This window comes from Anomaloglossus baeobatrachus, chromosome 5 (genome assembly GCF_048569485.1).
Source record: "Anomaloglossus baeobatrachus isolate aAnoBae1 chromosome 5, aAnoBae1.hap1, whole genome shotgun sequence".
In the NCBI taxonomy this organism is placed as follows: domain Eukaryota; kingdom Metazoa; phylum Chordata; class Amphibia; order Anura; family Aromobatidae; genus Anomaloglossus; species Anomaloglossus baeobatrachus.
In genome coordinates, this window is record NC_134357.1 from 216,532,631 (window position 1) to 216,556,694 (window position 24,064).

General features: G+C 43.1%; 1 protein-coding gene across 3 annotated transcripts in view; it reads left to right on the forward strand.

Moving 5' to 3' along the window:
• Positions 1–24,064, forward strand: part of MTG1 (mitochondrial ribosome associated GTPase 1) — a 1,022,130-nt gene that overhangs the window by 956,227 nt on the left and 41,839 nt on the right. For all 3 annotated transcript variants that reach the window (XM_075349124.1, XM_075349125.1, XM_075349126.1), the window contains one exon: positions 15,912–16,024. In XM_075349124.1, coding sequence (XP_075205239.1) covers positions 15,912–16,024 — 113 coding nt within the window. The remainder of the gene's footprint in view (positions 1–15,911; positions 16,025–24,064) is intronic.

A 24,064-nucleotide genomic window follows, 5' to 3' on the forward strand; every position in this document is an offset into this window, starting at 1 on the left:
CCCGTCCTGTGCGCATGCGCCGTTATGTCAGCATCACAAACACGTGGAATATGTTACCAGCAATTACGGCCATATGTGGATATAAAATGGGGAGCGTGCAGTGAGCACATTCATTCGCCTGCACCCCGCTGATAAAGCTTTTGCGACACGCGCGTCCAGGTTGAAGGACATTCTCTCACCCACCTCTGAGCCACCATTGGTAGTCCCTCTGCTTATGCACTATGGGTAAGCTTGGAACGTTTTTCCTTACATTTGTGACTCTCTGACCCTATGGTGCATTTCAACTATACAATTTTTGATAGCATTTGCACTTTGTTACTTAGCCCTGTGAGGTAATGTTGGGACAAATCATGGTTGTTTCTTGATTGGTGGGTGTATGGCAATCCACCTTACCTCATGTATGTAATTTATGGTAAATTAATTTTAATGTTCTATGATTGTACACAATAAAATTTAAATATTTCATAATTGAATGAGTCTCCTACACGTGTTTTTTACACGAAATATATAGCTTAGTTTGGGAGTATATTCCATGATATCCGTTTATATGGGGATTATTACATAATTTATTATGAAGAAATTGCAGTACTGTCTGTCTATGTTCTACATGACAGTTATTCTTTCTGTGTTTTTCACAGCTTGTGGTGGCAAAGACATGGATTTTAAAGCCCGAGACAGTTCGTGGCTAAATCTAATAAATTAGGTTTTCAAGGAGGATTCCCTGGGGAGTGGTGGTGAGAGTCAAAAGGACCTCACATTGCATATTCGTGATTTAAAACAGCTACTTCACCGCAGAACAAGGATTTGGTGGAATAAGGGATTTTTAGAGCAATATGTCACTAAGGGGTTAATTCCACGTGGCCTGCGCATTCAGGTTTTCCCATCATTTTTGATTGACAAAGATTGGTTTAAAGATAAATGGGAGGACTGTGCGAACCAATGTTCAGTTAAATTTATGGAATTATTAATCAAATTAAATGGGGAAACCCTGAATGAAATTGAGAGGGAGATTGAGTCTTTACAGGAACTTGTACGTAAAGAACTCCCAGCTAGTGAGTTACAAAAGTTGAACTCCGAATTGGAGGCAGATTTCATTAAATGGGAGAATGAATTGAAAACCACTAAGAGCAAGAAATTTCAGAGGGATCTTACTGATCTCCAATCAAATCAAGTCTATAGGTGGAATAAAAAGAAATTTCCACAGCGTGGTCTAAATAAAACAAGATCCTTCTCCATTTCCTCTGTTACCTCCGGTGAGGAGTCCGAAATTGATGGCGCTAAAGGTGTGCCTGGATTGTCTTATCGTCAGAAATGGGACAAACCAGGAGTATCACGAAATTACAAGGGAAAAACCGCAATCAAACGAAAGGAAACTTCCCCGAATGGCGCCCAGGATACTAAAAGGAAACAGAATAATTTGGAGGTAATCAACCTTTCTCCCCACATTCTTCCAGATGCGCAATGTCAGGTGTTAAAACTGGGCTTGACTTTTGTCCCCAATAATACGTTTGATTATTTCACATCTGTAAAAGATCTATATTTGTTCTCACGAAAATTAGTTCTGAGGAGATTGCATCAAAAGCATGACACTCCAGACACGTCATTGTCTACCATTGAGCAAGAGGCACTAAAGGACTTAGAGGATTTGCTTAGAGAGCAGGAAACTGGCTCTCTGAGTAGATTCCCCAGAGGACTTCTCCCAAAATCCACCACATTCCCTCCTTTATCCTTTCCTCAGGTGGAAATTTTCACCAAGTTGGTACTTGAGGACTTTAAGGCCATTCAAAAATTCTCGAAAAGTGATAATTTATCTAGAGCTCAAAGGATGGAAATAAAAGAACTAAAGGAAAGGAAGGATATTGTAATCAAGAGCGCTGATAAGGGCGGGAATGTAGTGGTTTGGCCCACCAATAAATATGAGCGTGAGGCCTTCCGCCAGTTGAATGACAAAAATACGTATCTGCGACTGGACAGTAATCCGATCCCTGCCTTTAACATTGAACTGCAGGAGATATTAGATCGAGCATGCCGGAACGGAGTCATCCCCAAAAAAGTTATGGATGGCTTAATTGTTAAATATCCCAGATACCTCTGACGTACTAACTAAAATGGAGGGGCTTCACATCGACCAGGACATGTGGATCATGACGGCCGATGTGGAGTCCCTCTATAGGTGCATTTCGCACAAGGATGGACTGGAGGCTGCTCGACTGTTCCTGGAAGGTAGTGGGTGGGGCAGCGCTGTTCGTGGATTGATTATTGATCTCCTGGAATTCGCCCTGATGCACAATGTGTTTGTCTTTAAGGACAGATTTTATCTCCAACGACGTGGCACCGCCATGGGGGCAGCATGTGCACCATCTTATGCCAATTTATTTCTAGGTATGTAGGAGCGGAGACTCTTTCATGAAAACAACGTATTTTCCAACCACGTTGTCCTTTGGCTGAGGTATATAGATGACGTGCTGTTCCTGTGGCAAGGTGCCAGATCGGAGTTGGAGGACTTTATGAGAGCTATTAATATAAACAATCTGAACATTAGGCTGACACATTGTGCGCATCAGAGGTGAATGGAATTCCTGGATATATTGTTTGAAGTGGGCAATGATGGTGTATTGCAGACAGATATTCACAGAAAGGATACTTCTGTGAATTCTCTCTTACATGCATCATCGGCCCATACTCGGTCAACGATCAGGGCTGTCCCTACGGGACAGTTCCTGAGGGTCAGGAGAGTATGCTCCACGGACCAAAGATTTGAGACACAGGCTGAGGACCTTAGGGAACGTTTTTTACAAAGAGGATACAGTAAATGTAACATCAAAAAAAGCTATCTAAGGGCTAGACATACCCGGAGAGAGCAGCTGCTCTTCAAGCCGACTCCCCCAGAAACCACCGAAAATGTGCTGAGGTTTATTTCCACATTTAATTGTAAATGGGATCAGATGAGGGATTCCCTGTCTAGGCATTGGTCGGTGTTGCAAACGGACCCGTGTCTGGCGGGGATTATCCCAAAGTCGCCCTTGATGACATCTCGAAGAGGTAAAAACCTCAAGGACATGTTGGTGGATAGCCACTATGTGGCAAAACCAAGTAATCCATTTATTACCTCTGGGGCAATTTCGGCGAGGGGTGGTTGCTTTCCTTGTGGGGAGTGCCTGGCCTGTAAGGAAGGAAACATCATTAGGGATGTTGGATTCAGCTCCGTTGATGGCAAAAAAACATTTAAAATCTTGAGACGTATCTCCTGCAGCAGCACATACGTCATCTATTTGGCAACTTGTCCATGCCAAAAGATGTACGTTGGATTGACATCACGGCAATTCCGGACAAGGATAAGAGAACATGTCCGTGATATTTGTAATTCTAAACAATGCCTGGATGTGTCTCTCCTCAGAACTCTCCCACCACATTTCCATAATTATCATAAGTGTGATCCTTCGGGATTAAAGGTCAGAGGGATTGATATTTTACATTGTGTCATCAGGGGGGGTGATTTAAAGAGGCAGTTGGCCCAATTAGAGTGCCGTTGGATAGTTACTCTGGGCACTATGGCCCCTGTGGGGCTTAATGAAAAACTTAGCTTCTCCTCTTTTCTATAAAATCTTTTGATGGGAGCTGCCCTCTTGGATGCCTAGATCTATTTGGTGAATTATCATGTGATCTGTTTATGATATAGGAATATGGAGGTGATTCATGAATTGCATTTTGGTGATGTAGTTGTCACCCTCTTGTACAAAATCATGGTGATAGTCTAAATGTAATGGTCTATGCAGTGTGGTCTTGCGACTCTTTTTTTAATTGTGCTGTTTTTATGTTTATTGTTTTAATAGTAATTTCCATATACATTCTCCTCATCTATACTATGGATATGCTGGTGACGATTATAAAGTGGTGACCGATATATAAGAAGATATATATTTCCATCCAACAAGGATTATTGTACTATCATTTCATCATGTTGGGAGCTGTGATGGACAGTGATGCAGAAACAGATGAAGCATGAATTCTTGATCTTTGGAACTTGATGTACTATACTGTTTTGCTTAATGCGTCCTGTGTCTACATGTCCTAATTTATATGAGTACAATGTCTAATGTGTTTATACTGCTTTAATGTCTGCTAGTGGGTGGTGACTTATCTATACCGAGGGGTAGATTTATACATATCCGATGTTATGACCATCTGTTAATCTGTTAATGGTTTAATATATGTCATCTGGTGTGTGTTCTGTGGTGAACACAGAGGTGGCCCGTGCTTCTGTGCCCTATGCATCTTTTCCCCCCCTCCCCCCTTCTCCCACGTACATGTTTGAATGGGTCAGATACCTCACTTGTGCATTGTATTTACACTGGTCCTTGTGATGACACTTCCCGTGGATGTTTGCTGCTGCGCGTGCGCGCAGGATGTGACTTCCGGGTGTCGTCGCTCGGCGGCCTCAGTAGTCCCGATGCGCATGTCGAGTGACGTCACTGAGGGAATTCCCTCTGACGTGTGCGTCGGGTGTGAGGGCCGCCGGGTGGCAACGCAACTTCCGGGCCTCCCGTCCTGCGCGCATGCGCCGTTATGTCAGCATCACAAACACGTGGAATATGTTACCAGCAATTACGGCCATATGTGGATATAAAATGGGGAGCGTGCAGTGAGCACATTCATTCGCCTGCACCCCGCTGATGAAGCTTTTGCGACACGCGCGTCCGGGTTGAAGGACATTCTCTCACCCACCTCTGAGCCACCATTGGTAGTCCCTCTGCTTATGCACTATGGGTAAGCTTGGAACGTTTTTCCTTACATTTGTGACTCTCTGACCCTATGGTGCATTTCAACTATACAATTTTTGATAGCATTTGCACTTTGTTACTTAGCCCTGTGGGGTAATGTTGGGACAAATCATGGTTGTTTCTTGATTGGTGGGTGTATGGGAATCCACCTTACCTCATGTATGTAATTTATGGTAAATTAATTTTAATGTTCTATGATTATACACAATAAAATTTAAATATTTCATAATTGAATGAGTCTCCTACACGTGTTTTTTACACGAAATATATAGCTTAGTTTGGGAGTATATTCCATGATATCCGTTTATATGGGGATTATTACATAATTTATTATGAAGAAATTGCAGTACTGTACTTTTCCCTTTCTGTCTATGTTCTATATGAAACTTTTAGTTGAGCCCAATTTTAGGATGTGCTTTCAAGGAGATGTGGGCAGCAGAGGCTACCCAGCGAAGGGTGCGTAATGAGAAGTCTGAAAAGCTCTGTTCTATCTGGACCCATGCCTTGTTATGTTTCTTTCTACACCAGTCAACAATCCGCACCAGGTGGGAAGCCATGTGGTACAGCTTGAGATTTGTGAGGCCAATACCCCCTTCAGCTTTGGGTCTACATAGGACTGCACGTTTAACCCTAGCTCCCTTGCTGTCCCAGATAAAGGCCGTTTGAATTGCATTTATTGTTTTGAAGACAGCTGAAGGGACTGCGATAGGCAGGGCCTGTAGCAAATATAATATTCTCTGAAGGATATTCATTTTGAAGATTTGGCACTTACCAAACCAGGTAAAGTTAGATTGGGACCACCTCTCACAGTCTGATCTTATAGTTTTAAGAAGTCCCGGGAAATTGCATTGGTATAACATCGGAAGGGATGTAGTTATCTTTATTCCTAGATAGCTTAATGTTTGCGCTGCCCATTTAAAACTAAAAGCTCCTAATGTGACTCACAAGCGAGGGAGAAAGACCAACATCCAGAGCCTCCAATTTGGAACAATTAATTTTGAAGTTAGAAAGGCGAGAGTAGCTGTGGAATTCTGCCATTAGATTAGGGAGTGAGATTCTAGGGTTGGTAATAAAGAAAAGGAGGTCATCCACGTAAGCGGCAATTTTGTGTGTAGAGGAGGGAATTTTTATCCCATTAATATTCCCATTAGCCCTAACGTGTCTAAGAAAGGCATTCATGGTTTGATGGTTAGTACAAAAATCAGATGGGAAAGAGGGCAGCGTCCTGTTCGATATGCTAAAAGAGTCAAATAGGATATCGTTCACCCACACTCTGGCCGACGGGGAGGAACACAAGGACAATACCCAATTTAACATTTTATTTCCCAATCCAATATGTACTAGAGTTTCTTCATAAAGGTCCAATTTACTCTATTGAAAGCCTTCTCGGTGTCAGTTGAAAGGAGCATTAACAGAGTGTGGGCAAGTTTGGCTCTATGAATTAGGCTTATCACCTTGGTGGTTTTGTCCCGTGCCTCCCTCCCCATAATAAACCCTGCACTTTCCGGGTAAACAATACTCTGCAATATCACCTCCAATCTGGAGGAGAGAATTTTGGCAAAAAGCTTAGTATCAACATTCTGGACGGAGATGGGGCAATAGCTGGCACATTGAGCTGGGTCCTTCCCCGGCTTGTGGATCATTGAAACATGCACCCGCAGGACATCCATTGGAGGAGGAGTCATGTGATACATAGCATTTAATGAAGACAACAGGTGAGGAGGCAAACGCTCCTGAAATTTTTTATGGTATGACAGAGAAAATCCATCTGGACCCGACGCTTTCCTCGATTGGGATGGCAGATTCTAACTCTTGTTTCATAATCGGTGTCTCTAGATTCTGTATATCCACTGTTTGCAGAGATGGGAGGCCAGAAGTTTTAATGTAGTCCTGAATCCGTGTACGGAAGTCAGGGGCGGACGCGAGGGGGTTTGATCCATCTATATTGTATAATGAGGCATAATAGTTCTGAAAGGCCATTGCAATCTCTGAGGACAAGTGAACTTTCGAGTTCTGTGAGCCAGAGGTAGACTCCGATACATATGTACCCATTTTATGGGCCCGTAAAGCTTTTGCCAACGATCTGCGGCACTTATTCCCATATTCGTAAAAGTAACGTTTGGCTCTACCAGAGTCCCTTTTGCTTTCTGGTTTAAGAGAGCTCTAAGCTCCTCCCTTGTCTTAAGGACGGCATCTCTCAACTCGATCACTGGTGTTTGCTTGTGTCTAGTTTCCAAATATCGCAATTGAGATAGTAAGCCTGCTATTTCTGATTCCTGCTCTCGCTTCAATCTTGCACCGTGCTTTATGAGCAGACCCCTGATGACACACTTATGTGCCTCCCCCACCACTATCGGTGATGAGTCTGATTGAATATTTAAGTCAAAGTACTCAATTAGGGCCTTTGAGATGTCATGCTGCGTCACTGTGTCATCCAAACAAAAAACAATTGTGCAATTGTACTTTTTTTTACAATTTCACCTCACTTGGAATTTTGTTCCTGTTTTCCAGTTCAATATTGGGCAGAATGAATGGTGGCATTCAAAAGTACAACTCGTCCTGCAAAAAACAAGCCCTCATATGGCTATATTGATGGAAAAATTAAAAAGTTATGGCTCTTGGAAAAAAGGGAGGAGAAAACGAAAAACTGAAAATTTCCAGGTGGTAAAGGGGTTAAAGGTCTTGTTCCCAAAGTAGTGTTCCCAAACTCTAGTCCTCCAGGCCCACAACAGTGCACCTTTTCAGGATTTCCGTAACATTGCAAAGGTGTTGAAATCATCACTTCTGCAGGTGATTAAATTATCACCTGTGCAACATCAAAGAAATCCATGCACTGTTGGTGGGCCTTGAGCACTGGACTTGGGGAATACTGCACTAGGTGACTGAAGTCACTGCACACCTTTAGGATTCTGCCTTGCCAGAGTGAATGGTCATGTTTGCATTAGTATGCCACTTCTGGCCACATTACAACTAGATGTGTTTGGTCTCGTTCAATTCATTTTTATTGAAGGAGGCCACACGTCTAGTTGGAACATGACTGCATGTATGTAAACTACATACTTGCAGTTTTGTGACCTCCCACTCTCATCACTGGCACCAGCAGAAGTCTACAGTCTGTAGAGAAGAGGTCGGCATTTAATACTCCCGAGGGGCCACATGAGACTATGACTGGTGTGGTTGCCAAACGAGTAGGCTGAAATTAGTTCTGCTCAATATCAATATTAACATATTATCTATAATTATTATTTTACGGTAATTTTATGGTAATACTAATTATATCACTTAATGTTGAGCAGAATTAAGTATGCTGACATCTTCCTATGTACAGTATGAACCCACACACAGCCCTCCTATATACAGTATGTGCCTTCACATAACCTCCTACATACAGTATGAGCCTACATACAGCCCTCCGATATACAATATAAGCCTCCACATAACCTTCTATGAGTAGTATGAGCCAAAACACAGCCCTCCTATATGTACTATGAGCCCCTACACAGCCCTCCTATATACAGTAAAAGCCTCCACATAACCCCCTATGTACAGTATGAGCCCACACACAGCCCTCCTATATACAGTGTGTACCGACAGACAGCTTGTTATACAGTATGAGCCCCACATACAGTATGTTTCCACATAACCCCCTTTATGGGGTGTGAACACCTTACATAGCACCCCTTTATCCCTTATGTACAGTAATAGCCCCCACATAGTCCTTATTTACACAGCTTGAGCCCCACAAATCCTTTTAAATAAATAATGAGCCCTCACATGGTCTCCTAAATACAGCATGAGCCCACACACTGCCTCCTAAATATAGCATGAGCCTCGACATAGCCTCCTATATACAATATGAGCCCTCACATAGATTCCCACTGTTTTCAGCCCTTTAGCTGTCTTGGTCCGCAGCATGGGCTGGGACAGCCAGAGGGCCAGATGTTTCTCGTTTAATGCATTTTAACCAGCCCTGACTGCAGACTTTAATCACAAACTTGGACAATTTCTTTAATGCTCCTAACATATGTAAAAACAGTTGCCATTGACTTGTCAGATGGCACAACACTTTATTAACATAGCCATGTATCACATAATCTTACAAGTTATGAATTGTTACACGTATCCTCTCACACTGTGTCCCCTTATAGTGTCCAATCTCTATATTGTGCCCCCTCATCACACTCGCCCTTATAAGCATAATGTCTCTACTTGCTGTGGCCTCATACATCCCCCCCGCTTCCCATAATGTTTCCGCACTCATCCCCCTTGCTCCACATACTATGACTGTATACATTTACCCATCACTTCCCATATTGTGTCTTCAAATTCCCTCCCACTCACTGCACATACTATCCACACCCATTCCACCCTCTCACTTTTTATACTGTGTTCTCAAATTTCTCCCCCCCGTTCACTCCCCATACTGTGTCCACATTTATTTCCCCTTGCTACTCATACTGTGTCCTCAAATCCCCCCCCCCACTCCCCATACTTTATCTGCATCCATCCTCCACTCATAAGGTTTCCTCATACATATCCTACTTTATTTCCCCCTTGTGTCTCATATTGTGTCCTTAAATTTCTCCATCTACCCACATTGTGCCTGTAGCTATCTCTCAACTCTTCCCCCTTGCTCCAAATTACACTAAATCTTTGGTGTCTTCAGCTCTACACTTGGCACCAATGCCTTGCCTCTGCAGGGCCACCAAGTAACATTAGTAGTGTGATCAGCTGACCGTTCACACTGCTGATGTGTTCCGATCTGGAAGTGCTGTTGGTCAGGGATGCAATTGTACTTGAGTCTGAAAGACAAAAGTTCAATTCATCACTGGGAGCCACCATTCTACACTCTCATTGATCCTGCTGTCCTGGGTGGCGGGGACACACCTTTGCCTGCCGCATCAGGCAATCCGACAGCGACCCCCGACAGCTGCATCTTGGGCATATGCCCCACCAGCCTCCTTAGATATGCCTCTGCTAATAGATTTCATCCTATGGTTTCATAGAATAATAACGTGCTCATTCATAATAAAGTGCAAGTGTTAAGCCCGCCAAATGTCCAGATTCGTGTTTTTCCTACGTTTTCTTGAGGGGAATAGCTATGTATGTCCTGTTATGCCAGATTATATGTGGCTTTCATAAATTGTACATTGCACACTATCTGGGTGGCGCATACAAACCAGAACCTGTGCTAATGTCATTACACCATTTCTAGCCTTCAAAACAATACACTTACATCTGGGAAAAATTCCTTATAATTTCACTGACATGCATGCACCACAAGTCCATGGGAGGACAGCATATTGGATGCTCCACGTATACATAATGGTAACAAAATAAAGAACAATAATACCGGAAGGCAATTATAGTTAGGTATAATGGTCTAATTTTGTATTGTCCTAATTGACATTTCATACTTTGAATCTCTATAATTGACTACTTCCACTGTTGTTTATTTTATAATTAAGCAATAAAAATAAGTTTTTGGATATAAAAATGTGGAGTTGCACAGCAAATGATGGGAAGTAATAATCACAACTGAAACAGGGTTGCTAAATACCGGTCAATCATAATTGACAAGAAGAAGAAAAAGAGACCAGCATACAGAAGCACTCCACTGAGTAATAAAATAGCATTAAAGGACAAGAAGAAGAAAACGACCAAACGTCCAATTTGTGTGAAAACAAGTTTTTTTATTGATCAGTGCAAAAAGGTGGACATACAGATAAAAGATTTTTAAAAAGAGCACAACAACCAGGAAAGACCAGCAGTGTAACGATTACTGATATAAATCCCCAGACTGATACGAGCACCATATATACAATCAGCAGTGATTAATATAATAAATATGAGGTAGAATATTAGTGGGTTGATGGTATAGGAAGATGTGATCAAAAACGCATGATTAAGCTATTCAAGGAATTATTCCCATAAAACAGAATGCTACTGACTGCTCCTTATTAGGCATATATTAACTGTATTAACTATATAGCAGCCAGTCATGGCAATCGGATATTATCCTTGAAAAGGTTGTTTTTTTTTATGTGGCTCTTTATTAATTTTTCACTGCTGCATGACTGACTGCTATATAGTTAATACAGTTAATATATGCCTAATAAGGAGCAGTCACTGTTTTATGGGAATAATTCCTTGAATAGCTTAATCATGCGTTTTTCATCACATCTTCCTACACCATCAACCCACTAATATTCTACCTCATATTTATTATATTAATCACTGCTGATTGTATATATGGTGCTCGTATCAGTCTGGGGATTTATATCGGTAATCGTTACACTGCTGGTCTTTCCTGGTTGTTGTGCTCTTTTTAAAAATCTTTTATCTGTATGTCCACCTTTTTGGACTGATCAATAAAAAAACTTGTTTTCACACAAATTGGACGTTTGGTCGTTTTCTTCTTCTTGTCCTTTAATGCTATTATTATGCGACTTGTCCACTATTGATATGTAGTCATGGTTGCTGTTAATCATAAATTTAGACGTTTGATATAATCTACCATTTGGTCAATATGCAACCTTTTTTCCTGTGTATTTCCCTTGTTTGTGAGTAATAAAATACAAGTAATCTGTATTGGATGCAAAAGGGTATTAAAAACAATTAAAACCAATGTTTGGGACAAGAGCCCATAATAAATCCAAACACCACAACAACTAAATTATATAATCAATAAGCATGTAGAAAAATGTGCATACAAATACATGTACAATAGAAAATCCCCTGAAACAAAAGGATCCAGATGTAAAAAAACAAAACCAAAACCCCATATACAAATACTGGAATAGCAAAAGCATAAAGCTGTAAAGGCAATGGTAACCGTGGTCAGGGAGAGCAAGCCTGTGGAAAAAGATGTAAGACAACAATAATCCCTAAGTAAACGAAGTACACCAGCTCTATGAAGAGAAAGCCGTAACAACCATGGCTGTTGCAAGGGTAAAAAACAAAAAACAAAAACTCCTAAAAACAATATTTATTAGTATATAGTATTAAAATGCTCTTAATCATGAAAGCATAATAACTCTTAAATTACTAAATTGTAGACTGGTCACGTGAGGTGAGTGGGAGGACAAAAGAGGGTAGAGCCAACTAGTGAAAAGAGGAGTGCTGATTGTGTCTACACTCTAGATAGAACTCTAGGTAAAGCAACTCTAATCGTTGTCATTTTTGCCAGATAATTACCCTATTGTTATAGGGAGTATAGGGGAAAAGAAAGTCTGTCCGTCCCTTTTAACTACCTACCAGCGGAGGTGCACCATAAGATGTTGGGTACCCCCCGCTCCTCGTCGGCTCTCCCTATTCTGTCCCTGCGACCCGTAAGTCGCAAGAAAACCCACCACCAAGAATGGAAAGTGCAAAATAGTCAACAGGTCATTACCATGATCTGGTTACCATATAATATGGCACCCCAGATGCAGCTGCGCAGTTATGTATTTTTTCCTGCACAGTAAAAAAGAGGAAAAAGATGATGCTTATTAATGTAATTGCATCAGATCTGGAAATCCATAGAAAATAAATAAATCTTTACTAGAATCTGGTCGTCATAAATATGACAGCCAGAATACAACTGTACATGTGTATATTCCTGTACAGTCATACAAGTGATGTTTAGTAGTAATAAATAATCCCAGCAGGGAAACTTATCTGCTAGGATCACTGATAGCAAATCCCAATCCCGACGCGTTTCCCCCCTATATATTTATCTTAGGGGTTCATCAGGGGAAGAACTAAGGATTTCATATCCGATTCATCAGTTTTCTTTCTTAGTTGGTTTGGCTTTCCTAGTGGCATCAGACCGACATCAGTAGCCTTTAGTAGAGGGCAGGTCGTCTGACATGCGTTACCCGCTAGTGCTACAGGTACAATGACCCCAAGGCACCAAAGCCAAACCAACTAAGAAAGAAAACTGATGAATCGGATATGAAATCCTTAGTTCTTCCCCTGATGAATACCTAAGATAAATATATAGGGGGGAAACGCGTCGGGATTGGGATTTGCTATCAGTGATCCTAGCAGATAAGTTTCCCTGCTGGGATTATTTATTACTACTAAACATCACTTGTATGACTGTACAGGAATATACACATGTACAGTTGTATTCTGGCTGTCATATTTATGACGACCAGATTCTAGTAAAGATTTATTTATTTTCTATGGATTTCCAGATCTGATGCAATTACATTAATAAGCATCATCTTTTTCCTCTTTTTTACTGTGCAGGAAAAAATACATAACTGCGCAGCTGCATCTGGGGTGCCATATTATATGGTAACCAGATCATGGTAATGACCTGTTGACTATTTTGCACTTTCCATTCTTGGTGGTGGGTTTTCTTGTGACTTACGGGTCGCAGGGACAGAATAGGGAGAGCCGACGAGGAGCGGGGGGTACCCAACATCTTATGGTGCACCTCCGCTGGTAGGTAGTTAAAAGGGAGGGACAGACTTTCTTTTCCCCTATACTCCCTATAACAATAGGGTAATTATCTGGCAAAAATGACAACGATTAGAGTTGCTTTACTTAGAGTTCTATCTAGAGTGTAGAGACAATCAGCACTCCTCTTTTCACTAGTTGGCTCTACCCTCTTTCGTCCTCCCACTCACCTCACGTGACCAGTCTACAATTTAGTAATTTAAGAGTTATTACGCTTTTATGATTAAGAGCATTTTAATACTATATACTAATAAATATTGTTTTTAGGAGTTTTTGTTTTTTGGTTTTTGCACTAATACTCCTAGTCTCTCATTTGTTTTGGGTTTCAAAAACTGTTGCAAGGGTAACCAGCTAGTTAAGAGTAAAATACAGTTAGGTCCAGAAATATTTGGACAGTGACACAATTTTCGCGAGTTGGGCTCTGCATGACACCACATTGGATTTGAAATGAAACCTCTACAACAGAATTCAAGTGCAGATTGTAACGTTTAATTTGAAGGTTTGAACAAAAATATCTGATAGAAATTGTAGGAATTGTACACATTTCTTTACAAACACTCCACATTTTAGAAGGTCAAAAGTAATTGGACAAATAAACCAAACCCAAACAAAATATTTTTATTTTCAATATTTTGTTGCGAATCCTTTGGAGGCAATCACTGCCTTAAGTCTGGAACCCATGGACATCACCAAACGCTGGGTTTCCTCCTTCTTAATGCTTTGCCAGGCCTTTACAGCCGCAGCCTTCAGGTCTTGCTTGTTTGTGGGTCCGTCTTAAGTCTGGATTTGAGCAAGTGAAATGCATGCTCAATTGGGTTAAGATCTGGTGATTGACTTGGCCATTGCAGAATGTTCCACTTTTTTGCACTCATGAACTCCTGGGTAGCTTTGGCTGTATGCTTGGGGTCATTGTCCATCTGTACTATGAAGCGCCGTCCGATCAACTTTGCGGCATTTGGCTGAATCTGGGCTGAAAGTATATCCCGGTACACTTCAGAATTCATCCGGCTACTCTTGTCTGCTGTTATGTCATCAATAAACACAAGTGACCCAGTGCCATTGAAAGCCATGCATGCCCATGCCATCACGTTGCCTCCACCATGTTTTACAGAGGATGTGGTGTGCCTTGGATCATGTGCCTTTCTTCTCCAAACTTTTTTCTTCCCATCATTCTGGTACAGGTTGATCTTTGTCTCATCTGTCCATAGAATACTTTTCCAAAACTGAGCTGGCTTCATGAGGTGTTTTTCAGCAAATTTAACTCTGGCCTGTCTATTTTTGGAATTGATGAATGGTTTGCATCTAGATGTGAACCCTTTGTATTTACTTTCATGGAGTCTTCTCTTTACTGTTGACTTAGAGACAGATACACCTACTTCACTGAGAGTGTTCTGGACCTCAGTTGATGTTGTGAACGGGTTCTTCTTCACCAAAGAAAGTATGCGGCGATCATCCACCACTGTTGTCATCCGTGGACGCCCAGGCCTTTTTGAGTTCCCAAGCTCACCAGTCAATTCCTTTTTTCTCAGAATGTACCCGACTGTTGATTTTGCTACTCCAAGCATGTCTGCTATCTCTCTGATGGATTTTTTCTTTTTTTTCAGCCTCAGGATGTTCTGCTTCACCTCAATTGAGAGTTCCTTAGACCGCATGTTGTCTGGTCACAGCAACAGCTTCCAAATGCAAAACCACACACCTGTAATCAACCCCAGACCTTTTAACTACTTCATTGATTACAGGTTAACGAGGGAGACGCCTTCAGAGTTAATTGCAGCCCTTAGAGTCCCTTGTCCAATTACTTTTGGTCCCTTTAAAAAGAGGAGGCTATGCATTACAGAGCTATGATTCCTAAACCCTTTCTCCGATTTGGATGTGAAAACTCTCATATTGCAGCTGGGAGTGTGCACTTTCAGCCCATATTATATATATAATTGTATTTCTGAACATGTTTTTGTAAACAGCTAAAATAACAAAACTTGTGTCACTGTCCAAATATTTCTGGACCTAACTGTATAATGTTAGCCTAATCAAGGCTGAGGGGATCCTGGTAAATCAACAATAATCCCCAGGCAAGCAAAGTATAACAGCTCAATGAAGAAAGGCAGTAACACCCAGGGCTGTCACAAAGGTAGCCAGCTTGTTGAAATAATCACAATACCAGCCTGGTGGAGGCTAGAGGGATCCTGGTAACAGGGGAGGTGTGGTGGTAATGATCCCAGACCCTACATGTGTCACTGCTAATGTGCAGCTTCATCAGGGGTCAGCCTCCTTATCTGATGTACATGTATTTGTATGCACATTTTTCTACATACTTATTGATTATATAATTTGGTTGTTGTGGTGTTTGGATTTATTATGGGCTCTTTTCCCAAACATTGGTTTAAATTGTTTTTAATAACCTGTTGCATCCAATACAGATTACTTGTATTTTATTACTCAGTGGAGTGCTTCTGTATGCTGGTGTCTTTTTCTTCTTCTTGTTAAAAATGAGTTTTTAACTATCTTTTTGGTGGATTTCAATGTTTGTATTCCTGTTTTTTTAAAGTTTGGTATTTGTTGTAGTAATTCACCTGTAATAATTAAATTTATGTGATATGGTATTGTGGTCTTGGCAGGAGTTTAAATGTATCGTTGAATTGTTACGATTGTTGATGTCAATTGTGAATGTTATTACTTTCTCAGATATGTGGAACAATATGAGCTTGATGAACCCTGCTCAAACATAGCGACCCTGCTAAAAAAGATTGCTCTTCAGCTAGGAAAAACACAGAGAGTGAAAGCCATAACTGGTATTGGTAGGTATTCAGAACACAACGTTTGTTAATGTGAACCTTTACAATTGCTATTTGGCTACATGCATCGTGGTATTTTGCATGTAATTAGCGTTTAAATAATATCTGACTGCCTTACTGAAAGCCCAGCTAAAGGAAGAAAATGAAATTCTATTCTTCCTACAGCTGTTCTTTTCTAGTCATTGAGGCTATGCAGGGGACTGTAAAGGGTGCTTTACACACTGCAACATCGCTAGCGATCTCGTTAGCGATGTGACATGCCAGATCGCAGATAAGTTTTTGCCGAGATCGCACATAGGTCATATTTTGTAGCGCCGGTCACATGTGCGATCTCGGCAACTCTTATCTGCTATCTGGCGTGTCACATCGCTAACGAGATCGCTAGCGATGTCGCATCGTGTAAAGCACCCTTAACAGTGACCACACAGTGATCAAGGCCCCATGAGCACACTGCAGTTTTTGGTGCAGTTTGTGATGTTCTTTTAGTCACCACAAACTGCATGCTTTTCCTTCCTCAGCAAAGTGTATGAGAATTCAGATTTCCTGTGCACACGTTGCTTTTTTTTTTTTTGCTGCATTTTTGCATTTATACATTGGTGATAAAAAATGCATGGCCAAATAAAGCACTAAAAAGCACTAAAAATACATGCGTTTTTTGGCTATAAGATGTGTTTTTTTCGGCCACAGGGTGCATTTTTGTGGTTATCACAAAAATACAGCGTGTGGACATAGCCAAATGGTGTAATTGGTTACCCTGCTGACAGCCAACTCTGTAGCACCGCCTCCGTCGGTTGTGCATCACGGGCAAATCGCTGCTCGTGGCGCACAACATCGCTTACACCCATCACACGGACTTCCTTTCCCTGCGATGTCGCTGTGGCCGGCGAACCGCCTCCTTTCTAAGGGGGCGATACGTGCGCCGTCATAGCGACGTCACACGGCAGCCATCCAATAGAAGCGGAGGGGCGTAGATGAGCGGGACGTAACTTCCCGCCCACCTCCTTCCTTCCTCATTGCGGCCAGCCGCAGGCACGAGGTTGTTCCTAATTCCTACGGTGTCACACATAGCGATGTGTGCTGCTGCAGGTATGACAAACAGCCTCGCTACTGAATAGGCAACGATTTTTGGTAAGTGAATGACGTTTCACATACCAACGATTTTTGCCTCTTTTGCGATCGTTTAAGGTCGCTCATATGTGGTACACGCTGCGACGTCGCTAACGATGCCGGATGTGCATCACAAACACTGTGACCCCGACGATTTATCGTTAGCGATGTCGCAGCATGTAAATGGCTCTTAAGGCTGCAGACACATTAGCGTATGGCATCCTGATGCGAGACGAATGGATGCAATATGCTAATGACCCCCGGCTCAGGCTCTGCTCTGTATTATCTTACGATCGGGTGACAGCTGCGAAGCTGAGGGCGGGCGCTGCGGAGGAGAGGGAGGGGTTAGTCCCCCTATCTCCTCAATTGTCAGCGTGTGCGTATATCGCACTGCAATGGGATAACATCCAAGTGCAGTCCGATGTTTCTCTCACACTTATACACTTGAATGAGTGTGAGTGATATGGCTCTCGCAGAAAATCGCAGCATGCTGCAATTTTTTCCTCAGTCCGTTTAGGGCTGAGAAAAAAATCACTGATCTGAACTGCAGCATTGTCTAACATGGGGCCGAGCGCAATGCAAGATTTTCTCGCATTGCTCTTGTCCGATTTATATGCTCGTGTGAGCGTACCCTTAAGAGCAGCCTGTCAATCAGTGTGCTGGTGCATGACTATAGTAATGCTGATTGTGTAGGGAGAGGTGGCTACCCCTATGACTGACAATGAGTGGCCTAAAGAAGAATTCATTTTCTTCCTGTAGCTGCTGCTTTAGTATGCCTCCTAGGCATGATTTAAATGCTGTTTCACTGTACATTACCATTACATTTGTGGAGGTGACAGATTTCTTTAAATGCATTGTAGTATGGATGAAAATTACTTACATTGACCCTTTCTGAGTAAAATTAAAATTATTTTCTGAATTTTGAGTTTGTGTTCAGCGGAATGCTTAGGTCTATGGTCTAGTGTTCACGCTGCAGCTTTTTTATGCGTTTTTGCCGTGTTTTTTAGTGCAGTTTGTTGCCCTAATCTGCATGTCTCTCCTTCTCCCAGCAAGTCTATGAGAATTCTGAAATGCTGTGTACATGTTGCTTCCTTTTTCTTTGCAATTTTGGATATAAAGAAAAAGAAGCAGCATGTCCGTTGTTGGTGTGTGTTTTCCATGCTTTTTGTATCCCTTCCAGCCATTGATTTCACAAAAAAGCATGGCACAAAAACACATAAAAATAAGCATGCGTTTTTGGTGCATTTTTCTGCCACAAGGTGCAGTTTTTGGTTCAGAAATTTACTGTACCTAATCTGCAGTGTGCGCACTAAAAGTGATGCTTATAAATAGGGATGAGCGCATGTATTCGCCACTATTCGGTAAGCGGCGGATAATTGGGTATTCGAGGTATTCGGCGGCTAATATGGTATTCGCTCCGATACTTTCATTTTTATTTCTGGACTTCCTGGCGCCTTTTTCCAGCCAATGAACACATCTGACATTGCTTTCCCTCACAGTAACGCCACAGCCATCTTTGTTGTGTTACTGTGATTGGCTTGGCCGCACAGCGTCATAGGGGCTATATAAGGCTGCTGCCATTTTGTGCTCACGTATTCATTGCTGATCTGCTGGTGTAGCTAGACTGTACTGTGTGCGGTACAGTGTTTCTCCAGCCAACTAATAGTAGTCCTTCTAAGGGCTGAAGATATTTAGCATTAGCTGCTAGCGACTATGTAAATCATAGAAATAGGTATAGGAGCAGTGCAGCGCGTTCTATGAGATAGTGTTCCTGCTGCACAATCCAAAATAGTCCTTGTAATGCCTGCTTTACACGAGTCGATCTATCGTACGATAGCACGAGCAATCGTACCCGCTCCCGTCGTGCCCACTGCCCGTGGCGCACAAAGTCATTTAACCCCCGTCACATGCACTTACCTTTTGGATGACCTTGCTGTGGGCGATGAACGTCCACTTCCAGAAGTGGGAGGGACGTTCGGTGTCACAGAGTCGTCACACGGCAGCCGGCCAATAGAAGTGGAGGGGCGGAGATGAGCGAGATGTAAACATCCCGCCCACCTCCTTCCTTCCACATAGCCGGCGGGTGCCGCGGGACGCAGGTAAGCTGTGTTCATCGTTACCGTGGTGTCACACGGAGCAACGTGTGCTGCCACGGAAACGCCGCTGCAGCCATTCTCCCTGCCACTGTGCCAGCTCCGGACCTCCACTGCAGGCGTCCATTCACCTCACATTGTCACTGTCACCCCTTCACCTACGAGCACACTCTGCAATACGTGTGGAACCTTACCTCTATTTGTCCACCTCCGGTTGTCCTTCGAGACCCATGTTTCCTTACTCTGACCAGTGATGCAACAACCTTGAGAAAGGCTCTATGCCGAAACGTTGGTGCTGTTGCTCTGGTTAGGTTCCTTTTGCAGTGTCAGTCAATAAATTCACTTACGCATATTCCCTTTTTGTCTTCATTTGAGTGCTGGGGTTCACTTTACTATACAATAGAAGCGGAGGGGCGGAGATGAGCGAGATGTAAACATCCCGCCCACCTCCTTCCTTCCACATAGCCGGCGGGTGCCGCGGGACGCAGGTAAGCTGTGTTCATCGTTACCGTGGTGTCACACGGAGCAACGTGTGCTGCCACGGAAACGATGAACAACCGGCGCCATTAAAAATAAACGATATTTTGAAAGTAAACGACGAGTACATGACTCACGATTTGTGAGCGATACTGCGTCGCTCGGAGGTGTCACACGAGGCGACGTCGAGCGCTATGCCGGATGTGCGTCACGAAAACCGTGACCCCGACGACACATCGCACAATAACTCGTCTCGTGTTAAGCAGGCATTAGGGCTGAAGATATTTAGCATTAGCTGCTGTGTAAATCATAGAAATAGATATAACGACAGTGCAGTGCGTTCTATGAGATAGTGTTCCTGCTGCAGAATCCAAAATAGTCCTTATAAGGGCTGAAGACAATGTCCACTGTGTGCTAGCAGCTGTGTAAATCATAGAACAAGGTATGGGGACAGTGTTACTGCATTGCTTAGTCTGGTGACAGCCGTTCCTGTTTTAAACCTGTAAAAAAAAAATCCTCTTATTAGTGGTGCATAGGTCTGTTACTGCAGTGTGTGATATAGGGAGAGCTTATTCACAGGCAGGGAGAGATTTAAAGTTGTCCTGACATCGGCTACTAATAATCAACAATCTCAGCACTGCTACATTCCTTGTGTCTGCTATATTAGCAATAGGTATTACAACTTGCAAAACAAAAGGTCCCAAAATTGTAAAAACAAAGGGTTCAGGTGTAGTGTAGTGCCTGTCAGCCACCATCTCAATTCACAGTGTGAGTGTTACCCAATTTTTATTAATACTGGGTGTCAGTGGCACAACTTGTGCCTGAAGCAAAATATCTTCATAGTACCAAACTAGCCTAATTTTGGGGGCTTCCTATCTTACAAAACCTATATAGTGGCTTGCACTTATTAAAACACAGTCTCATTGTTACCCAATTTTTATTAATACTTGGTGTCAGTGGCACTACTTCTGCCTCAAGGCCAGTACCTTCCTAGCAGCAACCTAGCATACTTTTGGGGGCTTCATATCTTAGAGAACTTAGATAGTGGCTTGCTGCAACTAACACACAGTCTTAGTGTTACCCAATTTTTATTAATACTTGGTGTCAGTGGCACTACTTCTGCCTCAAGGCCAGTACCTTCCTATCAGCAACTTAGTGTAATTTTGGGGGCTTCATATCTTACAGAATCTACATAGTGGCTTGCTCTTACTAAAACACAGTCTGAGTGCCAAAAACCAATACTAAAATAAAAGTGTTGTCAAACCCTGTTTTCTTTTGGGGCTGAAAGACATTCACAATATCTTTGTTGACTCCTCCAAGTGGTAGTTTGTCCAATAAAGGTACCTTTTGGTTTTTAGACTTACATAAACAGCTATCGTGAGAAACTATTAACACAAGTTTAACAACCTGGCATAAGTGTTGTTCCACTGTCTGTAGAAAAGGTCACGTTACAGTATTCACCTTCAAATAATAAAAAAAAAATGGGAAAAAGAGGGGGTAAGGGCCGTGGACGAGGTGGTAGTGACAGTGGTAGTCGCCCAAGCAGTATGATCGAGCCAAAGAAAAAGGTTACTGCTTTATCTACCTCTGCCTTCTTATCCCAATTTTCTTGTCCACGTGGGAAAGCACTCTTGCGCCCTAAACAGTACGAACAGGTAACAAGTTGAGTAGCAGAAAATGCCTCCAGTTACTTGTCGAGTAGCAAATCCCAAGGGTCCACACAGACAGACTTGAGTAGCCCAGAGGCTGGCCCATTGAATCCTCAGCCTGGTCATCCTTCCTCACAACATCAGTATTCTAAGGAAACATATGACACCAAAGCAGGTTACTATGAGGAACTGTTTACGGTGCCCTTTTACCTTTCTTGCCTCTCACGGCACAACACCATCAATGCAGATGAGGCCGTGGTGTGCAGTAATCGACAGATCTTTGAGCACCTAAGGCCAGAAGAAAGCCATGTTGTTGGCCGTGACATGCTGGGCAATCAAGTGGAAGTGTTGGAGGATGATAAGACACAGTTGCCCTCAGGTCAGCTTGAAACCTTCATTCCCAAAGATATTGACCTTTAGGAATTTGAAGACGACCCGGTCGATGATGAGGTGACTGATCCAACATGGACGGGTGGCATGGATTGCGAGAGCAGCAGTGCAGAGGAGCATGTGCCCATAGTCCGCAAAAAGACTGTAAGACATAGGGTTTCAACCACGGACAGAAGTCAATCAACTGTACACATGACACCACCACCTGTGGCATCTCAGAGTCCAAGGGTCCGTGCACCACCTGTGACATCTGAGTCCAAGGGTCCGTGGTGCGATTGTGTGGGAGTTTTTTTCCAAGACTCCTTCGGACCAAACTGTTGCCATTTGTCTAATCTGTCAGCCCAAGCTTGGCAGAGGCAGAAATACTTCCAGCTTGGGCACCTCCAGCATGAGAAACCATATGTTAGCCAAACACACCACTAGGTGGTTTACAGCTCTAGGTAAAAAACACGATTTCCAGACTCAAAACTGTGCCACTTCCCCTGGGCTGCCTGCTTCCCAAACTGGTGTGCAAGAAGGTGGCACTGATGCCTCCTTCTCCCAACCTGATGTTGGCCAAACTCGATCATCAACGACATCAGCTTCGATGTCCCAGCGTTCCGTTCAGTTGTTCTTACCACAGACCTTCGAAAAGAAGCAAAAATACCCCGTTACGCACCCGAGGGCAGAAACCATAACTGCACACATTGCACGATTGATAGCCCTTGAGATGTTGCCGTATCGGCTTGTGGGAACAGAAGCTTTCTGCGACCTTTTGGTGGTGTTAGAACATTAGTACTCTGTGCCTAGCCGCCACTATTTTTCTCGTTGTGCCGTCCCCGCGCTTCACTATCACGTATCTGTAAACATCAAACGGGCTCTCACCAATGCCATAACAGGGAAGGTCCACTTAACCACAGACATGTGGACAAGCAGAAGTGGACAGGGATGCTATATCTCACTGACGGCACACTGGGTGAACCTGGTGGTGGCTGGTAAAGAGTCTAAGCCGGCAACATCCTATATAATTCCCATACCGAGAATAGCTTGGCCCACTTCAATCACAGTTTCAGTAGCCTCCTACAGAGCAACAACTCCCTCCTCCTACTCTTCATCTGGCTCCTGTGCATCCTCCTCAACATTCGCTGGTGTCCAACCGTCGACATCATTCCCCAGCTGGGATCTCTGCAGCACTGGCTCGGCTAAGCGGCAACACGCTCTACTGAAGCTCATCTGTATCGGTGACAAATCGCACACGGCACCTGAGCTTTTGAAAGCAATAACTGAGCAGACAGATGAGTGGCTTGAGCCATTGGACCTCCGTCCAGGGATGGTAGTGTGCGATAATGGTCGTACTCTGGTGGCAGCTTTAAAGCTTGGAAAGCTTGAACACGTTCCTTGTATGGCCTACGTTGTAAATTTAGTAGTTCAGCTCTTTCTGAAGAAATACCCTGGGATACCAGACCTACTTACCAAGGTATGACGTATTAGCGCAAGTCATCTCCCTCTTTTGCTGGGCTAGCAGTGCTGCAGCAGCGCTTACACTTGCCTCGTCACAGACTAATATGTGACCTCCCTACGAGATGGAATTCAACCTATCATATGTTGGCCAGGATCCATGAGCAGCAGAGGGCAGAATCCCAATTCCAGCTGGAACATGCCCGTCAGACGCAGCTGCCAGACATAAGTACTGCCGAGTGGGTGTGGATTGCAGACATTTGTCAGGTTCTAGAGAATTTTGATTACTGTACCAACATTGTGAGTAGTAAGGATGCTGTTGTCAGCATTACCATTCCACTGATTTGTTTATTAAAACGCTCTCTGGATGGCATGACTGACCAAAGTGTTCATGCACCCGAGTTGTCTGTGGATCCAGACTTCACAATGGTTGCTAGTAATCCACACAACCTCGGCCAACAAGCTCAGGCCACTTTGCTCAGCATCATGAGGATGAGGAGGATGATGAAAAGAACAGGAATGCTTTGAATTTGGTAACCAAGGGATTGACAACCAAAGCTTCAGGGCTTGCCAGCATGGATTGCCTGAGGAGAAGCAGAAGAGAGAGACCGAGAAGGAGAAGAGGTTTAGGGAGACAGAATGTATTCTTAGCAGTGACACGCAAAGGTTTCCAGTTCGGAGTCTGCGACACATGGCACAGTTCATGTCACACTGCCATTCTCATGACTGTCAGCTAGTCCACATTATGGCAGACAACAAATACTGGCTATGTACCTTCCTTGACCGACGCTACAAAGACAAATTTGCTTCACTGCTTGTAGAGGCAAATAAGGATTGTACTACGGAAACATTCAAGAGGGCTGTAGTGGAGCAGTTGATGAAACGATTAC